Raw genomic sequence first — 23,915 nt, 5'->3', positions numbered from 1 at the left:
TTGTGAGCCTTTAAGATGTGATATGGATGTGTCATACTCAAGAGGTGAATTCATTTGAGAAGAATCACCCCATAGAGTTAAACTGTAAATGTACCCATTATCATTATCATCACTTCCTGGGTGGGACATATGTACAGTGAATATAACAGAGTCGCCCTGTCATTTTAAATAAAGTAGTTTTCTTTTTTGCAGTCCGTGTTGCTAAACTGAAATATGTTAAATGAAGTGTTATCAACAGAACCCCTGTGATGAGCCTCCCCCTTTCCTTTTCATCTGTATTCAGTTGACAGGAATCTCAAACAGCTAGGTACTTAAACAGAGCCTTTTCTGAGCACAGTGGTATTAAATATCCAAGTCGGTCATTTGGTGATATAGTCTTATGATTCAGGAAAAGAGGGGTTGGTCACAATTGTAACATAAAAAACAGTACAAATTATAAAACAAAGAGACAGACAAGTCATAATCATGGCATTTTTAAAGAGGCAAAATATACAAAGGGATTTAGGTAATGTTCTTTGAATTCAACTGGTCTGGCCTCTGTTCCCCAGTATACTGAGTTTGTTTTGACAGGAACCTGTCTGGAACACAGCAGCCAGATCTGATGAGCCATGTCAAAGCTTTTTAATAATGCAAACCATGGGGAAAGCAAGAGGATGTTGAACATGTGCAGACACAGGAAGATCCACAGAATCACATTTTCTAAATGGAAGTTGCCCTCTAAAATAGATCCAACCCAAAGAAGACACACCACCCAAAAAGCTGTGATTAAAGCATTTTAACTTTAAAACCAGGCAGTTAAAGCCTAAATAGTGTAGGGAGGAAAAACAGCAATGTGAAAGGACGTCTTTGTACAGGAGGAAGATCTAGAACAACCTCCACGAACATCATGGCTAAAAAGGGGAAATCATTACTATGTTAAAGACTAAGTAAGTGAAAGCCCACTTCTATGGTTCTCTTCCTTTTTAAGAAAGCATTTACAATTTTGACTTCCTAAAATGTACTCCAAATCAGTTCAAATCCTTTATTTTCTAACCTAAGTGAATGATCAGTGCTTCATTTGAGCTGATTATTGACCTCTTTCCAGCCCTCTAGACCATACGTGTACTGGAGCTATTTGGATAGAGAATTGAGAAGAGAACCCATGCAGGACCTCTCTAGACCTCAGATTTGATTCCCTCTCTATTTAATCAAATATATTCTGTTTATACATCTTTCTTATTCATAAATAGGAAGAATTTTAATGGTCTTTCTCGCAGAGATGTACCAAAGTATAGGTATGTTTTTAAAAGGACAACAAACATCAATGTCCTCTTTAGATTGATGGAAAATAATATAAGTAAATATTCATTAGTTATATTTTTTCAATAGATTTTTGTCTAGAGAGAACAAAGCATTCTATGATATTTTTAAACATTATAAAAATGGAGAAGGATAAGAAAACACAGTAATTAAATGTAGATGTAAGAGTCAAAAAATTAAAGAGATGTACCACTCTAAGCTGAAGACAAGTTCAAAGCCCAACGTATTCAAGTGTCATTTATTTCACAAAAGGTATCAGGCATTTTATCTATAGAAGCGTAGAAGCTTAAGTAAGGAAGAAACCCAGAAAGGTTTCAGTCCAACACATAATAACCTACTTAAGGGGTCCCTTTGCAGCCACTCCATGAGGTAGCATTATTTTATTCAGAGTAACTCTTAACGTCGCAATATTCTTATTTAAATAGAATTGTAATCAGATTTCCAGGATTTCAGCGTGTGGTTCCACTGAATGACAACTGTATTTGTTAGTACTCTTTCAGTTGCAAGTAATAGAAAACCCAACCCAAACTGGACCAAGCAAAAAGGAAATATATTCATTCACATAGAAAAAAAAAATTCTGACTACAGGTCTGGTTTAATCAGAAGCCCAAACAATATTGCATGGAAGTATTTCCTATCTCTTAGTTCTGCTCTTTTTCTCATTCTTCAAAGGACTGTTCCTTTTTGGTGTTTTATATATGCTTACATCTATCATTCACTGATTCAATGAGTATTAATTCATGCCTATTGTGTGTCAAGTTCAATGCCAGGCAGTAGAACTACAGCTCCGATGGCTGTAAACAAAAGTGTATCCTCTTAAAATCTTACAGTCTAAGAGGAAAAGACCAACTATGAACAATTAAACAAATAGATAATTTCATATTTTGATAAGTGCTATGAAGAAAGTAAAACATGGTAAAAGATAAAGTTCCTAGGGAGAAGCAAGGAAATCTTCTTGAGATAGAGATGTAAAGGAAACCCTGTCTGACACCTAATTCATGCAAATGAAAGTACCTGCAAAGGTCTAGGGGAAAGTTATTCCAAACAGGAGGAACAAGCAATTGCAAAGACCCTAATATGTGAATCTGGAAATTCAAGGTTTAGAAAATAGGCTGAAGTAGCCAGAATTCGGAAAACATAAGGGAGAATGCTAAGAAATGAGGTTGATAATGAGAAAGACCAGATCTTGTATGACTTTTTCTTGTTCAGGAATTTAAGCTATATTTTAAGTTCATTCAATTTAAAGAAATAATATGTTTTCCATTCACCATAAACTGTAATTACCTACTCATTGTCTTCCTTTCTTAGGGTACTATGTTTTTGAGGGAAGTAAATTTTTTCCTTTTATCCTTTGGATCAATTGAAAAACAGTTTAAGCATCTCTACAATACTTCCCTAGAAATACTGTGGAATTTGAACCTTAATGAGATATATTGTACCTTGCCATTGGAGGAACAAGACATTTTAATTTGACAAGTCTATTAATGGCCTATGATGTGTCAGAGTTCTAGGACCTGAGGATACTGGCACATAGTTTAGACAGATCTCTGCTCTCATGATATATATACATCACATGTATATACAGTGATGTATATGATAAGGGATATACGGATGGAAAAGGACAATTTTGTATAGCTATTAAGGGCAGCAAGTAAGTGCAAGGAGTGTGAATGTAACCTGAAGTATTTCCTGAGTTTTCTTCAGATTGACTTACTTTATCAGGGTTGTTTCACTAGTAATATAAGAAAACACATACCCTTAACAGTACCTGGCACCACCTATATAAAGCAAATTACAAGGTTGAGTTTTTGGAGTGATATTTTCATACTAACACTAACACATGAGTATTGATTCAAATGTAGTCACCTTAAAAATTATAATTACCATTTATTAGCGATCATAAGAGTTTTAGAACTCTTACTTAATATCTTTTGATCATGTTAATAAACCACAAAGGAAAACAGACCCTAATTTCTAATTAATCTTTTTGCTTTTGATATTTTTAAAAATGTTTGATTTTTACCCAAAACTTTATAACCCAGTCTGACTTCAACAGATCTGCCAAGTCTCCCAGCAAGCAGACTTTTAGCTAGCTTAAAAAAGTCAGTAAAAATGTGTTACAATCTCTTTTTTGTGCTAAAATCTTAAAACAACTATAAAAGGGTATTTTTAAATTATGAATAGCATCATTTTCATCATTAAATTGAACCTGTATTCTTCTGAATTGAATATTTTTGAGAGGATAACTTTCTTTGAAAATCTCTTTCTCTCTCACTTTTTCTGTTTCCTTTCCTTCATCTCCTGCTCTCTTCCCCTCTTCCATCCTTCCATGTCTCTAGTTAAAAATTTTATTAAAAAACACTTGTCAGGGGGCGCCTGAGTGGTTCAGTGAGTTGAGCGTCAGACTTCGGCTCAGGTCATGATCTCACGTTTTGTGAGTTTGAGCCCTGCGTTGGGCTCTGTGCTAACAGCTTGGAGCCTGGAGCCTACTTTGGATTCTGTGTCTCATTCTCTCTTGGCCCTCCCCCCACTTGTGCTCTGTCTCTCTCTGTCTCTCAAAAATAAATAAATGTTAAAAAATAAAAATTAAAAAAAACACTTGTCAGGTAAATATGCAATGCCACCAACTTAAAAAAAAAAAAGAAACTTCTATAAAGTTTCTGTAAACCTTCTATAAATAATGTGATTATTTTATTAGTAAAATTTTAGCAATAATTTTATGATTTCTTTAGGCATGTACATTCATAATGCACTTAAAATCCTATTTATTTTAGTGATAGTAAGTTTATATACTAAGTTCTACTAAGATCTGTATTGTATTCTATTCTATAAAGTGAAATTCTTTTTTAGTTACACCTGTTTTCCCATTTTCCTATGCACATATGATATGGAAGTGGCCTTAATTGTGCCTAACAAGAAACAGAGACTATTTTAATCCAAAGCCTACTCAAAAAATGACAAGATAATGAAATTCTCCACCATCATTTATATAGTTTCTCTTTACTGGCAATAACCAACTAGAAAACAATCATTTTTAATGAGGGCTTTTTAAACAAAGACCAGAAATTGTATGAATTGATTAGTATTAAATGTGAAAAAAAAAGCCTTCAACACATACACAGTGAGTGGTGTAATTCACATTGGCTATGAATTATTATTTAGTGGCTGCTTAATATGACCAAGTAAATTTTGTAAGCACGCATATTCTTATCTTACGTATCTTCTTACGTATCTTTTGAATGCTATTCATTTGAATATTTTGAATAGCATTCAAAATATACAACACCTCTTTCTGTTGATTTGTTTTTGGATCTAGGAGATAGTTTTATGACTCTTCTTTTACTTGACAATATATTTGAAATTTTTTCTATATTGAATAAGAATTTTTCCCAATGAAATTATAATCTTAGGAACATTAAATTGTAAAACACATTCTTAATGGCTCAAAGTATTGAGTATTGTTAAGAACTTGTTTAACAAAGTGCTGCTTAGAAAGGAGCATACCTACAAATGCAAGTGTCTAAATATCATGAACAGCTAGCAGCTTCCCTTAACCTGAATCCAAAGGTGTCCTAAAGTTTTCTTGGGAAAAATGTGCCCTGTCCCAGTCTAGGACCTCCTTGTAGATAATCTAATCGGATGCTTCTTAGAATTACACTCCCCTCCTCACAAAGCTGTATGACTTACAGTTGCAATATTCCACAGCTTTTAGCCCTTGACTTCCAACTAAGGAGTAGCTAATTCCATTGAGTGACTTTTTCAGAACCCAACAATTAAAGAAAAAAAAATCCCTTTGTGACTTTCATTTTTCAAAAGGAGAAAGATGAGATCTCTAAATTTAGAAAAAAATCAAGACCAGAATTTTCATTTTGTAAGTTTTACATTACCAGAATAATATGAAGGGGAAAAATGTATACTCAAATACATAAAAATTCATTTTCTCCCAAACTGTTTGCCAATACCAGAAAATACTAAGAACCCTACATTTTTATAAAACCACAAAATATTTTTTAATTAAAACTCTGTTGTAGTTCTTTTCAAGACTAATTTTCAGGACTGAGATTTTTGTATGAGACTCATTTAAATTGGGCCTTTCAATAACCAAGGAATCTTATTTTTCTAGTTCATTATATAATTTGAGTTGTTATGGTTTGTTGTACAATTCTGATGACTTTTGGCAGTGTAGATATTTCATAAATAGGAGAAAAAGAAATTGAAACCAAAAATAGAAAGGATGAAATACTGCAAAAATTTTCTCTTGTGGTATTTCCAGTAGCACTCAAAATAACATAAGAAAACTATTCTGTTGTGAAGTATGTATAAAAGCATTATGACAGCAATAGGAATGTCCTTAAATAAGTACAGATTTGTGTTTTCTATACTTCCCTGTGTAACTCTTTTGAGGATCAAAGTTTCATTTTAAGTCGGCAGGAGCTCAATATTCAGGTCAATCCTATATAAATACAGGGCAAGACAAGAATTTTAGGTCAGCTGATGGAATTTTTAGTGCCAATTTTCATGCAAATAGTGCGTCATTTATCTAAAAAATGATAATTCTGATCCAATTTTAAGAGAACCACTGGGTAATTTTAGTTTGGTTTTACTTGTTTTTTTTTCCTATTAGCTTTCATAGAGTTGCAAGGAGGTAGAATTCTGATTATATCTGAGACTGCAGTTTATGGACTTGCAACAACATAATTGAAGGAAAGATCAGTTTCATAAGATTGATCATATTAGATACACTTCCTTTATCCATTGAATTCTAAGTGGCTGGTCCATAATATGCATTCAATAAATGTTTACTAGGTTACATGTTTATATTCTACAACTCAATCTTAATAACATGAATTTAAACTGTACTTATCACTATTTGTGATGTAATTTTCACTATATGTTTATTTTTGCAGTTAAATTATTGATGCCACATGATTTAAGACAATGTGTCTGTGTAAGTGATTTTTTTAAGTCAGTAATATGTTTTTAGTTATTGTCAGGTGAACTTTTGGGCCTTTAGTGTAACCATATTATTTTCTAGAATTCTGAGCATATAAAATAAAATATTGGAATTTAATGAGACAAAAAGAAATAGAAACATTTTGAAATATTCTTTCAAAATGTACTTGAATCCTATTTTTAAAAAAACAAGATCGACTTAAAACACAGTTAATAAAATATGATTTCATTTACAGGAGTCATCTTCTACTAGAAAAAAGAGGAATGTCTTCCTTTGGGGAAAAAAAAAAAACGAAAAAAAACAAACAAACAAAAAGCATTTTCCAAGCAATAGAAATAGACTTTACAGTTGCCAACAAAGCAAGATGTTTCTTCCCTGGTTTATATAATCTTTTTAAAAAACTACATAATGGCCATGTTATTCATAAATGAGGTTTCTAGAGTCACCATCAGGTATCACTTTTAGAAAGAACATTTTCTGAGTTTTACTCAGTAAACTTTTTGAGCACCTATAATATGGTGGACACTATGGTAGAACCAAAAAAGAACAATAATTAACACCCTGTACAGTGTAATGGGGAAGATGGACAAACTGACAATTAAAATACAATGGGCTAAACACTGGTCAAAGAACAATATGGAGGCAAGGGAAAAAGTTCCTAATACAACCTGGGGAGAAACAGGGGAATGAGGAAGGACTTTAAGAAGATGTGCCATTTAGAAGGTTTTTGAAGGAAGTGAAAACAGCCTGTGCAAACGCATGTGGGAATGAAAGAACAGACTGTTGGGTTTCTTGTGAATTATAAAGAAAGAAATAAGGTGGTCTGTAATGCATGTCTAGAACATTGGGAGTAGAGTTAAGAAGAATAAGGATGAAAGAAAAGTGTATACAGGATGAAGGCTAACCTTCTTGTCATTCTGTGACCTAGCCCCACCCACCACACTAGCCTGATTGGTTACTTGTGCCTGTCTCTTGATCCCAAGTTTTGTGTTCCATATGGAGTTACTCTCTCCTATATCATCTTGTTTTACCTCTTTTTGCTTATGTTTGCTCCACTCTAGCTCTCTGGGGTGCTTTTTTTCCTCTTCATTACGTTTTTTCCTTTTGCCTTGCACCGACTTATGAGATCTATCTTAGTTATCACCTCTCTGTAGAATTGGCTGTTCCATCCTATATGACTCCACTACACAGATACATACTGCTTGTGTTGTATCCCAGGACCCTTACAACACTTGATTGCCATTGTCTTCCCTTGTATGAGTCTGAGCCTTTCAGCATAGGGATTATTTCTTACTTATTTTTAGTACTGAGCATAATATTTGACATGTAACTATTACTCTAGTTCTGTTAAAGAATAATCAAACAAACAAATAAGCAAAACATCTGTGGAAGCAAACCAAGATATTATGTTCAGACATGTGACTGAGTTTGGGGCCCCTTAGGTGGAAGTATCAAAGGTCAGTGGCTTGCATCACTGGAGGATAATCTCAATGCAGCATGAGAAGCATAACTACTATTGTCTGCAGTTGAAGCAGGCATAATTTACCACCCCTTTACTATGGTCTGGATGAAGCACTCACCATATACTTCTTTTCTGCCCTGATTCTCATTGTCAAATTTGCTTTGTCAAGTATCTTGAAATTGGAAAAAGTTACCTTAAAAAACTCAACAGTATTCTGGCCAGCTATAAATTAATTAATTGGAATTCTAGTTTCTATGTTAGCAGCATGAGTTGGTTTAGTATGAATACATCTTCAGGTGAATGGTCTCCCTTACAGATGCTGAAGAATTAAGTGGATCCTGAAGTAAAAGGCAGAGGCTTATACGAATACTGGCTAGTTTTGTTATATTGTTTAATGGAAAGTTCAAATCAAATTTTAGGCAAGAAAATTATTTTGTCTTTCTCTCTTATGTTTGTAAGTTCATTATTCTTTGCTTCTCTTTTTGCCAATCTAGCTTAAATATGGCAAAGAAATATTCCGTCTATGCATGATCATGTATTAGTTTATATTCTACATGTATAAACATATGTATGTGTGTATATATGTATTTCATCCCTTATTACAAGAATCAAGAATGCAGATTCATTTTATTTGGCAATCTAATGACCCAAAGCAACATTTAAAATAAGGTCAAATATAAAATAAATGCACTCAATCCTTCTCCTTAGTTCAGTCTAGAAGATATGACCAAAACTCTTATGTAATGATATCATTACAGTTGCTATATAAAATCTTTTATGCCATCCAGACTGTGAAATGTATTATTCTTTTAATGTTATGGGTTGGGAAAAATTAAACATGCGGCATTACAGCTGAGTTTCACTACACATTAATTATTTTAATTGCCTATTTCTTAAATGAATATCTGATAAATCAATCTTGCAATTCTTCATGCTTCATGACATGCTTAACTCAATACAGACACTTAAGGATCATTATGCTGTGAGAGCTTTAATACAAATTTGAGATCATTATAATTAAAATCAGACTCTTACCTGATGCTCAATTCTAAGCCTTTTCGTCTTTATTGAATTTTCTTTGCCCTATACCTTGAATTTCATATTTTAACATGAATACGCAGAATATATAATCAAGCTAAGCATCTTCAATACATCGGAAAAAAATATTTTGTCTCCTGAGCACAGCATAAAAAACTGGCCTTAACTGACATTCTGTATAAGTAGTTATCACCCCTTCAAATTCTTTAAAGACATCAGTTCCCTCCTGGTCACTGCTATGGAGACAAGAATGCCTTAATGACTCTATTGAGGTTATCATTAAAATAAAAGGAGATTTTCAGACATCAGCTATCAATCACTATAAAATGGCCTGTGGGTAACCTTTGACACAACTCATTTGAAATAAACCTGGGATGGATTCATAGCCTTTGGTCAAGCCAGTAGGTGGCCTAAAGGTCTTTTCTACCCTCTCTTTCATTTCTTGCAATATTAGTTTCTCTGTAAATGACTGGACAGCATTTGGATGTAGGTGAACGGCAGTGTGTTTTATATTGAAACAAAATAGGTTTATTCAAATAATAGTGTTGAGGATACTTATGCATTTACTTCAAAAGTGTTCTCTTTAATTTTATACTTTAAATATATGAATACATGTAGAATTTACTTGTAGCTAGCTTCTTTGGTAAAATATTTCATGATTTGGTATTATAAACATTTTTCAAGGGTTCAGACTAATATTACCCAAATTGAGTTCTACATGATCCCTATAATAATGGGATATAACAATTTTCTTTGAAATGAAGAAGAAATTACAAGATTTTAGTTGTTAGTCTGATTTTTTCTGAGAAATTATTGCTTAACAATCCTTTTCCCTGTTGACATTTAGATGGAACGTTGCTAGGCTTACATTGCAGAGACTTGGATTCAAGTCCCAAGCTTACTAAAGTTAGGACCATAGGCAAATTTTTAAATATCTCTAATGTCAGCTTCCTTATCTGTGAAGTGGGATTGATGATATCTCACATTCTTGCTGTGATAATAAAATAAGACAGGGACACCTGGGTGGCTCATCCCGCTGAGTGTCCTACTCTTGATTTTAGCTCAGGTCATGATCCCAAAATCCTGGGATCGAGCCCTGCATTGAGCTTCGTGCTGAGTGTTGAGCCTGCTTAAGATTCTCTCTCTGTCTCTGTCTCTGTCTCTCTCTGTGTGTCTGTCTCTCTCCCTGTCTCTCTCTCTCCCTCTGCCCCTCTCCCCCACTCGTGCTCTCGCTCTCTCAAATAAATTTTGAAAGTAAATAAATTACATCTTTAAAAAAATAAAATAAGGCAAAATGTGTGAGGGTGCTTTGTAACTAGTAAAGCTATTTAGATGTCAGGGAGTAAGTGAACAGTATTAGAAAATCAGCATTAAGATGAACAGATATAAAAATATTCAAATTATTTTTTAAATATTAATATTTAGTTTACTAAACTTATTTGATGTAATTTTATGTTTTGTAATATTTAACTGACTCCCTCCAAATATTAATGTAACAAATAGTGTACAGGGCTGTAAGCATTTATTACCTCTTGAGAAACTAGCTCTCTTCATGACAAAACCAGCATTTCTTTTGGAGTAGATTTCTTTTTCCCAGGTAAAAGTTTCATAATTTCTGTATTCAATTAGACATATACTATGTCTTTATTCATTCTCTGGTAAGTTAATTATGAGAAAAGGAGAAAGGAAAAACACTTTAAGTTGATCATATTTATAAAATCATTATTTTTGATTAATATTTAGGGGAAGGGAAAATAATCTTTATTTCTAGTAAAAATCACCTAATCCCAAATAGAAAGTTTTATAGGACTAATATTCCAAGAGCTCATGCCCTCGATACCTTTTTGTATTTTTAGAAAAGCTGATGTGAGGATCCATGGAATAAGGGTATTATAACCTTATAAAAACTTCTGAAAATTGCATTTAAATTAAACATCTAAGATTTAAAATCCAAATCCCAGTTCTAGACTACTAGAATATAAATTCCTTCTCTCCATGACTAGCACTGTTGGGAATAATGCTTAAATGATACTCTGGAACAAATTAAAAAATAAACCTACCACATGAGAGAGGGGGAAAAAAAAAAGACCAGAGCAAATGGGACAACTCTTCTAATTCTATATATTAAAGAAAATTGCCAGTACTGCCCTTAATCTGAAGGGTGAGAATCAGTCTGGTTTAAAGCAAGTGGGAGTTGGGGTGCCTGGGTGGCTCAGTCGGTTAAGCGTCTGACTTCAGTTCAGGTCATGATCTCATGGCTTGTGAGTTCGAGCCCCACGTTGGGCTCTGTGCTGACAGCTCAGAGACTGGAGCCTGCTTCGGATTCTGTGTCTCCCTCTCTCTCTGTCCCTCCCCTGCTCATGCTCTGTCTCTCTCTGTCTGAAAAATAAATAAAAAACATTTAAATTTTTTTTAAATAATAAATAGAGCAAGTGGGAGCAAAAGAAGTGAGTTTTACATTTAAATTTTATTTTTGCCTATCTTTGGACTTTTTACCCTTTGTCTTCAATGACTGCCTCTCTTTTCTGTCCACAGTGAATGGAATAGAAGGAATTGTGGTTTAGATGTAGTGACCTAGTAAAGTTTCAAGAGAAATTAATAGGAAGCCTGACACTAAAGAGTGCCTGACAATGGCTGTGTTAGCTAACATCTCTAACTAGAAAGCAGTGCGTCCCAAAGATGTCAAACCTTCAACTCTAGGCGAAGGCAAGAAAAAAAGGGAACAAAACTCTAAAGACTAGGAAGAACTATGAAATTCAAGTAGTGAGAAGAGTTCATTTGGAGGAATACATTGTGGTAGTGCCTAGGTTTCTATTCTTCCCTAGCCACAGTGACATTTACATTGTATAGTAGACGTAAAGAAGTTTTAAAACACTTTATGAAAAAACAATAATGGAAAACAATTTATCAAGGGTTTGTCATTGGTTAATCTTGACTATCCATGTAATTAAGATTTAGTAGTTAATGTTTAGTATTTTTTTTCTATTCAAGGCCATATGTGGGTGATAAAAACAGTATACTAATGCCTGCCCTCAAAGTTGTGTGGTAAAGAATGAGTACTCAGATCATCAGAAACATTCCTTTAAAGAGTAAAACCCTCTTAATCTATTTGAATTCTGATTTTTTTGCAATCAACAATTCAAGAAAACAACTAATGCAATAAAACAGAATACAGTGGTTTGTTAGTAATAATAGGGTGCTGTCTTAGTCTTCCCTTTCGCATTTTGTGTCTCACTCACCTTCAAATCCATTACACACACACATGCATGCACGCACACACACACACAGACACACACATATATCCATCCTGCCCCAAGGTTCTATGCCCTATACAATTTGGCCCTTACTCAAGTCTCCCAGATGCACACAATATACCGGTTAACTGTCACAACTGCCATTAATCACTAAATACTAATAGTGGGCCCATCAGTCTACTGGGGACTTGTGCCCATTAGAAACTGTACATGCGTATAGGTGGGCAATGGAAATGAGATTTTAGATTTAATTAAATGAGAGTTAGTATTAAGTGATTTATGTATGATTATGCCTGCTATTTCTTCTCTCCCTTTCTCCCAGGTTGGCCATCTAAAGATGGTTTATCTGCTTATAACCAGACCAAACTCTTCCTAGGATCTGTAAAAACTTAAATCCCTAAAATAACCATAGATATATTTTTTTTTAATTTTTAAAAATTTTTAATGTTTTTATTTTTGAGAGAAAAGCAGAGACAGAGAGAGTGCGAGCAGGAGAGGGGCAGAGAGAGAGGGAGATACAGAATCTGAAGCATGCTCCAGGCTCTGAGCTGTCCGCACAGAACCTGACACAGGGCTCAAACTTGTGAACCGGGAAACCAAAGTCAGACGCTTAACCGACTGAGCCACCCAGACACCCCAAGAACCATAGATATTCTTGAAAATAAGTTTTTTTAGCCTTTTAAGAGTCTTCCAAAGCATTTAATTCTATTTGTTTTATTTATTTATTTTCATGAGTGTTTTTCCCCTGTGAACAATAGGCTTCCAAATGGGACAGTGGGACAGAGAGTTAATACTCATTTGTATTGGTGTTGTTTATACTGTTCTGCTGTCTTTTTGATAATTCCTTTTGTAGATTCAGGCAGAAAGGTTGGTGTGCTCATTTTGTATGTTCACGTAGAGGTGCCATCCCCAAAACACATGGCTTCTATTTTCTTAGAGTTTATTTTGTAAAGCTGTATTGCTCCAAGAGCTCATGCTTGTGTGTGTGTGTGTGTGTGTGTATGTGTGTGTGTGTGTGTGTGTGTGTGTGTGAATCCATTCCATCATTTGATAATTTTGTAGTTCTTGATTAATGCTTTTTCACATATCTTCAAGTGACACTAACAGGAAAGTAACAATGACAAATGCTTTTTAATTATGAATTTAAGGACTGATCAGGTGGTGCCAAGAAAACATTATGTTCTTTCTACACATGGAGTGACCAACTCTTTAATTTCTCTAAAGCATTTTATAAAAAGCTTTTGGAGGTTTGCATTTAGAGGTTAATAAGAAGAACTGGTATGATTATTAACATCAAGTCTTAACTGCTTTATGCTTTCTTTTAGCCTCTTGGTAGAAGAACTATTAATCATTTTAGAAGATAATAGCAATCTTCCAGATATAATGAGCACCAGAGGACAAAATAACCATTATTATTGGGAATTTGAAGTTGTCTAGGGACCAGAGGTTAAACAAAGTTGAATCTGAAACACCGTACATTTTATACTGGCTCCTGTTATGAATGTTCTCATCAAATATTATTGTTGACACTTGTGTTCCTTCTGTTCTTCCTCTTTTCAAATACACAATGCATTTGAAAAATTTACTCTGCAGAATTTCTGTGAGTGAGTTTTCGTTTGGTATTTTGAGCTAAATATTCTTCTAAGTAAATGTATAGAAATATAGAATATTCTTCTAAGTAAATGTATAGAAACTATATTTATACAGTATAATTTTAGCACACTTTGAAAATAAAAAGTTGAAGTTAGATAGATAATGTAAAATTAACGTATCAGGGCACCTGGGTGGCTCAGTTGGTTAAGCATCCGACCTCAGCTCAGGTCATGACCTCATGGTTCGTGAGCTCAAGCCCCATGTCGGACTCTGTGTTGACAGCTCAGAGCCTGGAGCCTGCTTCAGATTCTGTGTCTCCCTCTCTCTCTCTCTGTCCCTCTCCAGCTTGCGCTCTGTCTCTCTCTCAAAAAATAAACATTAAAAAAAGTTGAAAATACCATTAAAAAATTAGTTTCAAAAGCCAAGTTAGAAATATTAAAATGAAGGGAGAGGAGATACTAAGGGAGATAGAAAGAAAAAGTAAAAAGAATTACATGTAGGTGTGCAAAGCAAATGAGTAAAACTGAGGGAGATTCATGAAATATATTCATATATTATGGTTGAAGAAGGAGAAACAAGTGTTTTTCCAGGAGTCAAAATTAAATCATGGTAAAAAAAAAAAAGGGTTTGGAATAATGAAAGAACGTCACATGTTTCGGTTATACTTCCTTCATTGAGGATGGATTAGCTATCACTGCCTAACAAAATACTACAAAATTTAGTGACTTTAAACAATAAAACACTTTCCCCAGACAATTGCTGTAGGTCGGGAATCTTGGGAGCAGCTTACCTGGATGGATCTGACTAAGAGTCTCATGTGGTTGTAATCAAGTTGTCAGTTGGGGTTGCAGTCCCACGAAAGTTTAACTGGTATTGGTACATCCACTTCCAAAGTGGCTCAGTGCACATGCCTAACAAGTTACATCCTGTTGGCAAGAGGCCTGAGTTCCTTGCCAAGTGGACCTCTCTATGGGCTATTTGAGTGTCCTCATGACAAGGCAGGTGGCTCCCCTCCCTCTCCAGGCATGACGTTCTCCCCCAGGAAATATTTGGCAGTGTCTGGAGATAGCTTTCATTGCTGAAAACTGGGCAGGAGTGCTACTAGCGTCTACTGGGGCTAGGGATAAGCTAAACATCCTACAGGACACAGGACAGTCACTCACAACAAAATTGTTAAGCCAAAATGTCAATAGTGCTGAGACTGAGAAACCATACCTGAAAGCGAGTGATCCAAGAAAGAGAAAGGTAGAAGCTGCAATGTCTTTTATGACTTACTACCAGGAGTCAAACTGTCATTTCTGCAAAACTCTATTGGTTATATAGGTCAGTCCTATTTATTGTGGAGGGGGGAGGGACCGAGAATACACAGGGACATAAATCCCAGGAGGCAGGAATTATTGGGGGGCGATCTTGGAGGCTGGCTACCACAGAAGAACTTTGTGTGTAGAAACAATGGCATTATTTGTCTTAGGTATTTCAAAGCACTTTTTAAATTAAAAAATGGATAGGAGGGGCGCCTGGGTGGCGCAGTCAGTTAAGCGTCCGACTTCAGCCAGGTCACGATCTCGCGGTCCGTGAGTTCGAGCCCCGCCTCAGGCTCTGGGCTGATGGCTCAGAGCCTGGAGCCTGTTTCCGATTCTGTGTCTCCCTCTCTCTCTGCCCCTCCCCCGTTCATGCTCTGTCTCTCTCTGTCCCAAAAATAAATAAACGTTGAAAAAAAATTAAAAAAAAATGGATAGGAAATGGTATTGAGATTCCACAAGCCACACTCTTTATTCTTTGCTCTATTTGTGTTCAAATATATATGTGTGTGTGTGTGTGTGTGTGTGTGTGTGTGTGTGTGTGTGTTTGTACAGTTTAGAGGTATTAAGTCACTGAAATCAAAAAAACAAGGGAAATGTTCTACCAAAATGTTAATGGAGAAGGAACAGAGAGCATGATAAACAACAAATGAAATGATGAAAACTATGTGAATACCCATAAGTTAATTAAAGGCCAAGAATTTAAATGTAAAGACAATATAAAATTACCACAATGAAGCATATGTCCCCCAACTACACCAGAGGCACCCACGTTTAAAAGAAGCAGGTATATATTAGGCAAAAGTGTAAAATGGCAAAATGAGGAAGCTAAATGAAAAGTTAGAATACATTACCCTCAGCTAAATCACTTAAGACTTGGATTTAAAGGACAATCAAGTCTAAGAGTAGCTTTAACATAGAAAAAACACACCTATCAAAGAATTCCTGGAGCTCTATCTGCCTGGTTAACAAGGCATCTTGCAATTTGTATGATCAAAAGCAAGCATCTGTTTATGAAAGGGGCCTCAGGACCCTGTGTTCTAAGATGACAGACTTGATTTTTAGGTACCGAGAACCTACTAGTGAATTGTGGAGTTGGAGTAGCCACATGAGTAGGATCCCTAATTCTTTAGTGGCTAAGAAAATAATGTAAGATGTTCGGTTAGTTTTATCTTGTGGTACTTTGCTTGACTGTTGCACATCAATGCAAACCTTTTTTCTGATCTATGTTCGTGAAGGAAAGGTCAGGGACACTACAGTCTTTTCGGAGATCCTCGTGGTATTTCTGTTCTGTTCTGTTTTGTTTTGTTTTTCTCTCTAGTAAACCTATACTGAACTGCACAAAGAGATGCCTTATTTGGGTGGAAAAGGTGAAGGAGGGCTCCTGCAGTGACCATTAGGACTAGACAATAGATGCAAAGCTGAGCTAGGCGAGAGAGATGAAACCCCAGAGCGCCCTTTATGCGATTCAACCTGTAGTGTAACTTCCCTACTTAACTTAATAGGATTATTTAATCAGAGAGGATAATAGCAACCGGGTGATTAATTTTGCAACATGTTTCATGAATGCCTTTACTCTTTCCCATATGTTATTATTGCTACTTACTCCACATGAATATTTGTGATAAATATGGGGAAAATCACAGTTTTCAAATAGCACAGAGGAAGGAGCCTGAAATTCTGTATTTTTTTACTCAGTCATTGTATGGCTATTAAGGAATCAAATCATATTTACAAATGAAAGAATATATTAAATACATAGACAAACTGTCCTTAAATAATTCAGTTTAAATAAAATACAATACATACATCCACATACATCTTCACTGCAGACTTAAATATAGAGTAAATACATTTTTTTCCTTCTTTATTACTTGCCACACAAAAACACAGCCTCAAAGCCACAAGCCTAGATGTCAAGTGATTTGCATTTTTCTAATGCCCAACATATAACAGCAAGTAATAAATAGTTGAAATTTCATTCAGTAAAGAATGAATGAATGGATGGATGGATGATTGAATAAATTTAGATGTTCTTCCCATTGCCATTAGAATGCTATAAATTTGTTAGCTACCAAATAAATATTTGCTTTTTGATAATTACTTTAGGTAAATATTTAAAGAAAAATTTTTGTTATAAAAATTGCCAATGAAAAATTTTGATAAAGGTATAAATAAAGGTGAAATTTTTATTCTGGAGGGTATAATCATCTGTTCATCCTTAGTGGTGCACCTTATGGTCCAAGGACCTCCTTCATGTGGGTATATTCTACGTCGTGAAGGACAAGGATACAAATAGAAAAAAAGGAGTAGATTTCTTTAGGTGATGAGGGTTTGGGGTGATGGTGGGGTTCAGAGCCAACGGCCAAGAAAGAATTCTTGTGGTGCAAAAGGTGATTTTTATTAAAGCACAGGGACAGGACTTGTGGGGAGAAAGGGCTGCACTGGGGTTGTGAAGGGTGACTGATTATATACCTTCAGGGTGGGAAGGGGTTAGGAACAGTGTAAGTCTCTAAGGAATTTTGAAAGCAAGGTTTCCAGGACCTTGAAGGCTAGCTGCTGTTAGGAAAACACCATTTATTTCTGTTTAGTAATGCCTCAGTCATGAGACCCTTCAGATATATCTCAGGGGCCATATGCTTGGAGTATAATTGCCAACATATACTTGGGAGTTAAAGTTGGTTTGCGGGGCGCCTGGGTGACTCGGTTGGTTAAGTGTCCGACTTCAACTCAGATCATGATCTCATGGTTCATGAGTTCGAGCCCCACATAGGGCTCTGTGTTGACAGCTCAGAGCCTGCTGCAGATTCCGTGTCTCCCTCTCTCTCTGCCCCTCCCTTCCTCATGCTCTGTCTCCCTTTCTCTCAAAAATAAATAAGCCTTAAAATTAAAAAAAAAAGATAAAGGAGGTTTGCAAAGGAATGTTTATGTGTTTCAGAAGACTCACAGGATCCTGGCGGGGGGGGGAGGGGAAGGGGTGGGGGTCAGGATAATGTTAAGCCAAGATCCCCTTTTGTCCCTCGCAAAGTGTCATCATCAAGGCAGCTGAGCTCCTAGAGGAAGATCACTCTGCCTGTGTCAAGGACTTGTCAATGGGCTGTAGGCAGTAAGGGAATTTAGTTTTTCATTTGCCTTTATTTCCCACATCACTGCCTGAACAGTATGTTTGTTTAGATTATAATTGTTTTGCATTCTATCCCAGACAACTAAGATTAGACAACACTTTATTAGGAGAAGTCATAATCATAAATAGGTTCCAAAAGCTTGTATTTATATGTGTGAAATGTTATTCCATTACACATTATTGAATGACTGTATTTTCTGATATACTGTACATGGACCCTTGGTATTTTCTCAAAAAAATAATCTAATTTGATAACTCTTTAGAATTACCAAACGACAGTTTTGATGTGTACTATGGAGATCAGACAAGCACAAAAAATCACCAAAATAAGTCAAATGTTGTCTTAACGTTGAAGTTAGTACATAAATAGCAAATGTGTGTATGACTTCATCTTGTTACATGTGTATTGACGTTTGTGTGGTTCACTATGTGAAGAATTATATGGTTAAGTCTGAATACCAGAATTTGTATTCCATCAATGTCTTTTTAAATTTAAGATTAAATTTGTTACATAAATAGAAAGAATATTGTATGTTGAGTCCAAAAACGTGGGTTTCTTTAGATCTCTTTGAGTTTTAGTTTCCTCTCTGAGATTATTAATTAATTACTTCATAGTATTGAAGATTACATAAATGATTTGAAATATTTATAATGAATTCTATACATGTAAGTAGTAGCCTGTTAGTTAAAACTTGCTTACCTTAGTTTACGCATTTACCTCAGCTTAAATGTTCACCTTATATTTATATTTGGTTAGCATATCAACTTTGTAACTACTCAACAGATACATAAGATTCTTCTTAACTCTCATTTTGTGTTTAAATTAGCTAATTATGAAATATGCTATTTTAAAAAATTTCAATTGGCAGCATCATTGAATGATTGGACAAGTAATTAAAAAGAAATTGCTCTCCTTATTGCTTTATGGGGTACTTCATACAAATGGTATTTTTCCACTGCTTTATTGACCTTGAAAATTGCTTATATTCTTTTATCTAAGAAAATATTTATTTACAATTTTAAAATGCATGCTTTATTTGTACGAGTAGGGTTTGATCATGCTAAGCTTGCAAATTTCTCCTATAAGATATTGCAAATAAAAAACAAAGTAGAAAACCATTTAGAAAAAAAACCTTACCTTTGGCATTTATTGCACACATTCATAATTATGAGAATGCAGGTCATAAATAAATGGTCCACTTTCATTTTATAGTTAGGGTTTTAAAATTTTCATCTTGTCAAATGAAAAATAATTAATAGAAAATGGGAAAGTACTGTAATTTTTGTATTCGTCAGGAATAACAGGTATTTGGTATAGTAGCTTAGTAGTAAATTATTAGAGAACCAAATTGTGAAATAATATCATATAATGGGTCAAAATTATTTATATACTTACCAGTATAAGAATCAAGCATGTGGGTTCTTATTAATATACCATTAGCCTGGTCACACAATGAAAGAGAATGAAAGGGCAATTTTGAATGACATTTCTATCAACTTGGGAACTGTCAACCTCTATTATGTCCTTGGGGCTTTGCACTTTTTGGCTTTCAGACATCTGTGCTGCCCTGAATGGAGGAGAATATTAAGAGTTCCAGTGGGTCTCTTGCTCTAATAAATGCTTTGGGTAGTCATTTTTCAGAATGTGCACATAATAGTTCTTAGTGCTTACAGCTAAGCATATGACATTTCATATGCTTCCTATCATCAGCACCTACATCTGCATCATCTTCGTCAAGACCCTCATTCCCCCTACACACATACTCATGCTCTATTTCCTCTTGCTCATAAATCTCTTCTGTTGCAACTCTGGGAATATATTCTTTCCTCTTTTTTTTTGTCTGCACTGTCAAGTGAAACAACCACCTTAATTTCTCCAAGCATCCCCTCAAAAACTTTTGCAAGAGTTGTAAATACTGCCCAGGGAAGTTTTCAGGCTGTCATAACAAAAGCTGGTAGCTTCACACAGAAAGTAGTAAGTAGGTACATTTGATAGAGGAAAAAGTGTTTAGAATATTTACGGCTGGCTGCATGGGTAACAGTCACTAAAGCACCTATCTGACAGGATATTCAGGCTGAATTAATGAGAAGAGAATCTGGATTCTAATCTTGATTGGTCTACTGAATGTCAGTAGCATTTAGTTTATTATGCATATGAATGTTTTCATTTATTATTAGTAGTAGTATATGTTATGCTTTGATAACATTTTAAAGATTGGGATTACTATATATTTTGTTAATGTTACATCGTTACATTGAGGAAGCTTTTAAAAGGATTTTGAAGCTTAATAATTTTTTTCAAAAATTACCTCCCTTTGTATTGTATATGGTGGTGGCTTTCACATGTTAGTGTGCATCACAATCATCTGGGATTGCTTGCTTTTTTTTTAAGTTTTGATTTTGATTTTGATTTTTGAGAGAGAGAGAGAGAGATCAGCATGAGTGGGGGAAGGGCAGAGAGAGGGGCACAGAGGATCCAAAGTGGGCGCTGCGCAGATAGCAGAGAACCCAAATTGGGCTTCAACTCATGAACTGTGAGATTGTGACATGAGCCAAAGGCAGACGCTTCACTGACTCAGGCACCCAGGCGCCCCTGGGAATGCTTGTTAAAATACACGTTGCTAGAACCCACCTCCAAAGTTTCCAAAAGAGAGAATTTGCTTTTCTAATAATGTCCCAGGTGGTGTTGATGGTACTGATCCAAGTATCATATCTGCAAACTATTCATCCATACTGTTGGTATAGAGAAAAAGGACACAATACTTCTGGGTTTCTGTCAACCTATATAAGGTTGACAACGTCCCGTATAAGGATTATGGCTCACCAGCTCAAGTGAATGTTCCAGATTGAAAGATCTAGGCATAATTTTGCCCCTGCTGTTTTAAAAATGCTAAAGTAAATTTTTCTTAATTATATAGTGAACCAGTCATGGAGTTAGTTTACCTTACTTCCTTCCAAGATTCTATGAATCCGTATAAATTCAGTATAATGGTCGTCAACTTATTAGACATCTAATGTGATCACAGATTGCCATTTGAATTCTAATAGATTTTCAGATAACTCTTCTTTTTTGCTGAAAGAGAAAACAGAATTTTTAAAAAAAATGTTAGAGTAATTTTTCCTAGTTTTTCATGAGTTTCCTAAGTGCAGCTAACCATGGAATTTAATAACAATAAGCCACTTAAAAATATAAACTTTAGATAGATACCATATACCATTTTACCATTTTTATAAAGTAATTTGTTTCAATGGTTTTTGGTGTATATATATATATATATATATATGTATACATATATACATATGATTTTGTACACAGTAATATTTATTTTCATGCCATAAAATGGCACCATTTGATTCTAAGAAAAATAGATATTTATTTTCTTAACTCATGAAGGTAGAACAGTAGCTAAGTAGAAGCTAAATTTTTATTCTACAAGAAAAATGTAACATTGTAGATATGGTTATCAATAAAATATAAACATATAACATGATGTTTTAATTTTAGAGCACAAAAAAGGAGTAAATTTTTCAGTCTGTGATCAGAAAAGTGATGTAATATCATCTGATTCTTGTGAATGATGTGGTAGAAATTTTAATGATAATTGTATACATAAATTTTATGTATGAAATTACACAAGGACTAATATAGAAAGGTATAAAATAGAATGTAAACTATGTAAACTTGACCTATTCAAGTAGTGAACAACTGGAAATCACCATGTATGCTGAATTAACCACATAAAGGTCCCCATACCACAATGTATTGATTGTGGTATACGTTGCAAAGAAAATCTGGACAACAAATCTAATTTAAAAACGTCAAGTGGTTAGAACAGTGTTGCATATGAATAAATAGTACATATTGGTATAATGTTAATTATGTTTAATTTCACTTTTAGATCAAATCCAAACTGTTTCTGTGAAAACTAGGAGAAAAGATTATTTTCTAAGAAAGTTAGGAAGTTTCTTTTTTGTATTCAATTTGGAGGGTAGTTCTGATCAGACTACATACCATTTAACTCCTCCATCATGGATGTTCCAGGATCTCTGCCTAAGCACCAAGCTATAAGGGTGCTTGGGACTCAACCCCTGTTCTTCGGAGGTTGAGAAAAGCTTATCTACATCATAATTGTACATGAATGATGCATGGTCTCTCAATAAAAATGAATAGTACAAGGAATAGCTTTTTAAGAGAATTTCTTACAGGTGACATCAGTTATATACTTTCTGGATAGTTGAGTACCTGTGTACTTTCTCAAGAAAGTATAAATTTGTATAAATTTGTACTTTATACGAAAGGTTTTTTATAATATGTAGTTGGAAGTGACATTGTTGACAGCTAACCAAACACTGTGATGTTCAGGTTGAATGTTAAGATCACTAATTGGTAGAGTAATTGGATGGGAAATGACAGGCTGTATACCTGTGTTTTTCTAGGCATTTTTTGATCAGCCTTTCCTTATCACAGCTCATGTTCTAATGATCATTGCAGGATGAAGTGGCACAGCCACTGAACCTATCAGCTAAACCCAAGACCTCTGATGGCAAATCACCCACATCACCCACCTCTCCCCATATGCCAGCTCTGAGAATAAACAGTGGGGCAGGCCCCCTCAAAGCCTCTGTCCCAGCAGCATTAGCTAGTCCTTCAGCCAGAGTTAGCACAATAGGTAAGTTCCGTTTCTTTTGTTCTTGCTGATTTTCTGTTTATGGCAATTGAATGAAATCATCTTTTAATGGCGAATCACGCATACCCTGTGCATGGTTTTAGTTCCATAGGAGAGTTTCCATTTGATGAACCTCATAGGTCTGTTTTAAACATGCAAATGAAATTTATAACTGAAGTCCAAGTTACAATGTCCCCCTGAAAAGCTAATGGAACTGGTTATGTTTGTTGATGTAACAGATGTTCTTAAGCTTTAAAAAAAAAAAAAAAAAAAAAAAAGAGGCCTAAGTGACTTAATCACAGAAAGCAATGTTTCCAGAATGTTGTTGTTAGGTGACTTGCCTTTTCCATCACTGAAATATGTTTCCATTTTTTTTTGTGATGTGTACAAACTGAACATAATGATGAAATACATTCCACTTAGATCAGCAGTCACCCATCAGGATATGACGTTTGTTCATTTCCATACTGCTTGAGTATTATTTGAACATACCAAAGTATTATAAAAAGTAGAGAGCTTCATTTCTCCATAATTGGCATTTTGGTAGAGTAATAAGTAAATACTAAAAACTGCTTCTATAAGCTGACTTTAAAAATTCCAATAATTTTTACTATAGTAACACATAAATTAGACTGTATACACTTACTTCAATCCACATTTATTGATGTTTATCATTTGCATACAGTTATAAGGAGAGTAGTACAGACAAGCCTTCGAGTAGCTCAGGGTTTTTAAATTTTATTTTACTTATTTATTTTAATATTTATTTTGAGAGAGAGAAACACAGAGCATGAATGGAGGAGGGGCAGAGAGCAAGAGGGAGACACAGAATCCGAAGCAGGCTCCAGGCTCTGAGCTGTCAGCACAGAGCCCAACACGGGGCTTGAACTCACAGACCATGAGATCATGACCTGAGCTGAAGTCAGACGTTCAACTGATTGAGCCACCCAGGCACCCCAGAGGAGCTTAGGGTTTAATTAAGGGAAAAGTCATCCATGTCATAACCATAGAGAGTGCTATTTGAGAACATAGATACAACTTTGTAATCAACGAGGAGTATTGGATTCTATCTGGGAAGGATCAAGGAAGGCTAAGTTGGAAATAGCCTAATTCAAGTGGAGTCTTAAGGAAGAGAGATATCCGTAGACATTTTAACTTTTAAGAGAAAACCCAGAGTAAAATAGCATATTTTTGAGAAATGCACTGATTTGGCGAGAGTATGG

General features: G+C 34.9%; 1 protein-coding gene across 39 annotated transcripts in view; it reads left to right on the top strand.

Moving 5' to 3' along the window:
- Positions 1-23,915, top strand: part of SOX5 (SRY-box transcription factor 5) — a 1,017,940-nt gene that overhangs the window by 949,411 nt on the left and 44,614 nt on the right. For all 39 annotated transcript variants that reach the window (XM_045062619.1, XM_045062611.1, XM_045062623.1 and 36 more), the window contains one exon: positions 22,518-22,695. In XM_045062619.1, coding sequence (XP_044918554.1) covers positions 22,518-22,695 — 178 coding nt within the window. The remainder of the gene's footprint in view (positions 1-22,517; positions 22,696-23,915) is intronic.

Source organism: Felis catus, chromosome B4 (assembly GCF_018350175.1).
Source record: "Felis catus isolate Fca126 chromosome B4, F.catus_Fca126_mat1.0, whole genome shotgun sequence".
Classification (NCBI taxonomy): Eukaryota; Metazoa; Chordata; class Mammalia; order Carnivora; family Felidae; genus Felis; species Felis catus.
The sequence above is the reverse complement of the archived record's forward strand: the minus strand, read 5'-3'. Positions and strand labels throughout refer to the sequence as shown.